The sequence below is a fragment of the Pundamilia nyererei genome, unplaced genomic scaffold (assembly GCF_000239375.1).
Source record: "Pundamilia nyererei isolate P.nyererei 1_Seehausen unplaced genomic scaffold, PunNye1.0 scaffold00377, whole genome shotgun sequence".
Taxonomy (NCBI): Eukaryota; Metazoa; Chordata; class Actinopteri; order Cichliformes; family Cichlidae; genus Pundamilia; species Pundamilia nyererei.
This window is the reverse complement of record NW_005187778.1, coordinates 244,478-246,344: the sequence shown is the minus strand read 5'-3', so window position 1 is coordinate 246,344 and position 1,867 is coordinate 244,478. Positions and strand designations below refer to the sequence as shown.

Here is a 1,867-nt window from a genome sequence, read left to right as displayed (position 1 = left end):
ATGTTTACTTAAGTCACACAGTCAGCTGCTTTAAAACAGATAATTTGCTTATATAAACAGAAAACAGCAAAACAAAATTTGTCTTTAAGTTTCAGGCTTTCACACAATTACTGTGAAAAAACAATATAAAACGCATCTGCTAATTTGTAGTGAACAGCAGCATGAGAAGGACCTCTCTCATTACCCATTCCGCTCGGCCGGTGTAGTATCTCCGTCATATGCCGGTACTGCTGGACGTCAGTGGAAAGCTGTCTCCGGTACTTGTGGCTCCAAGAATCCCGCTCCGACCGGGCTGACATTTCCAAGGCAGCTGCGCAACGTCCTCTGCGACCAGTCAGCAGCACAGCATCACATGCCTGTGCACGATGCACCTGGTAAACTCCCAGTGAGGGACACGGAGGTCTGCCTCGCTTTTCCTTTTCAAAGTAAAAGTCTTCAAAAGTTTGACTTAATGAGCCTGTAGGTCAATACGAACGAGTCCGAATTAACATACTATTACTACTACTAATAAATATAAATCAATATAAATAAATACTACTAATAAATAAATCCTTCTGATTTTACTGTAGAATTAGGTGCAAATGTTTTTTGTGTATGTGTTTGTGGTGTGTTTTATGGGTGATACAATATGTTGACCTTGATGTAAGCAAAGAGGGAGATCTTTGTTTCATTGTTTGCTTACTTCCCTTTTCTCATATTGTTGTTATTTACATTTATAAATATATCACAAAATCTTTTTTCACTTAATGCCATATATAACCTAATTAACGGTATATTATATTATCACATTTTTCAGAGTATACTGATTATACCTAGGCAACTTTTATTATGACGTTAAATGTGGATTATTTCCTGTGTTGGTTCGGTGAGCTCTACACTGACGTACATAGTGAAAAGCTGTCGCTTTATTTCAGTTTTTCTTTTATTATAAATGCTGCCACTTGTTTATCTGCACACCAATAACCAGAACAATTCAGTTACGTTTCTGTGCTTGAACATGGAAAGGTTGCACAGTTTTTCCTTAAAATTCAATTGCGTAGACTTCACGTTAATAATCACCCAGTGAGCAGCTGAGTCACATGATATTATTAAATCGCTCTTTGCTTTGTCCCCTACCTCTACTACAAAGGATATGCATTTTTTGGAGATGAACACATTTATTCCAAACATTTTCCATCAACTTTTTCTCTCTGTTTGCTTGCACGTGGGTTTGGCTTGAGTTTTTTTCCTCGTCAACATCCCAGGAAAAGACTCAGCACTTCCTGTCCTCCAGTCAGTTCCTCTGTCAGCTCAGAATTGCAGCCAACTAGCAGCAGTGTTGTAGAAACACAAGAACTGTCACAGTCATGAAATCAGACGCATAAAGTGATACACATTCTGCAAGTCTTGCAAATGTACTGCCATAAAATACTTCAGCTCCTTTTATTGTACTCACTAGTAGTCAGATAAAGCACTATGTCAGCAACATGCGACCCTTAAATTCTCTTTTATGGTAAACTGACTAGTTGTTACTCTACTCAAGCACTCAAAGCACCTTATGCAGCTAGTTTCATTCACGCACAAGCAAACTGTCAAAGTGCTGTCTAACATTCATGCTACAATGAATGCAACACATCTGCAGCAACCTGGGTTGAGTATCTTGCCTGGAACTGACCCACCAACCTTCCACTTAGCAGATGAGCTGCTCTGCCTCCGGAGCCACAGCTACCTCGCAGACAGTTGGACAGAGTTTGACTGGTATTTCTTTATTAAATGCCAATTAAAACAAGAATGAGTTAAAAATGACAGCAACATGATACGTGAATAAAATTAAAGGTGACCACAGCTTAGTTACAGTTGTGGTCAAAAGTTTACATACACTTGTAAA

The 1,867-nt window shown here is 38.8% G+C and overlaps 1 protein-coding gene across 1 annotated transcript in view; it reads right to left on the bottom strand.

The window, feature by feature from the left end:
• sh3tc1 (SH3 domain and tetratricopeptide repeats 1) overlaps positions 1 to 380 on the bottom strand; it is a 22,665-nt gene extending 22,285 nt beyond the window's left edge. Inside the window, exon 1 of the mRNA XM_013915843.1 lies at positions 185 to 380. Within this exon, the coding sequence (XP_013771297.1) occupies positions 185 to 299 (115 nt within the window). The 5' untranslated portion in view covers positions 300 to 380. The remainder of the gene's footprint in view (positions 1 to 184) is intronic.
• Positions 381 to 1,867: the final 1,487 nt, after the last annotated feature.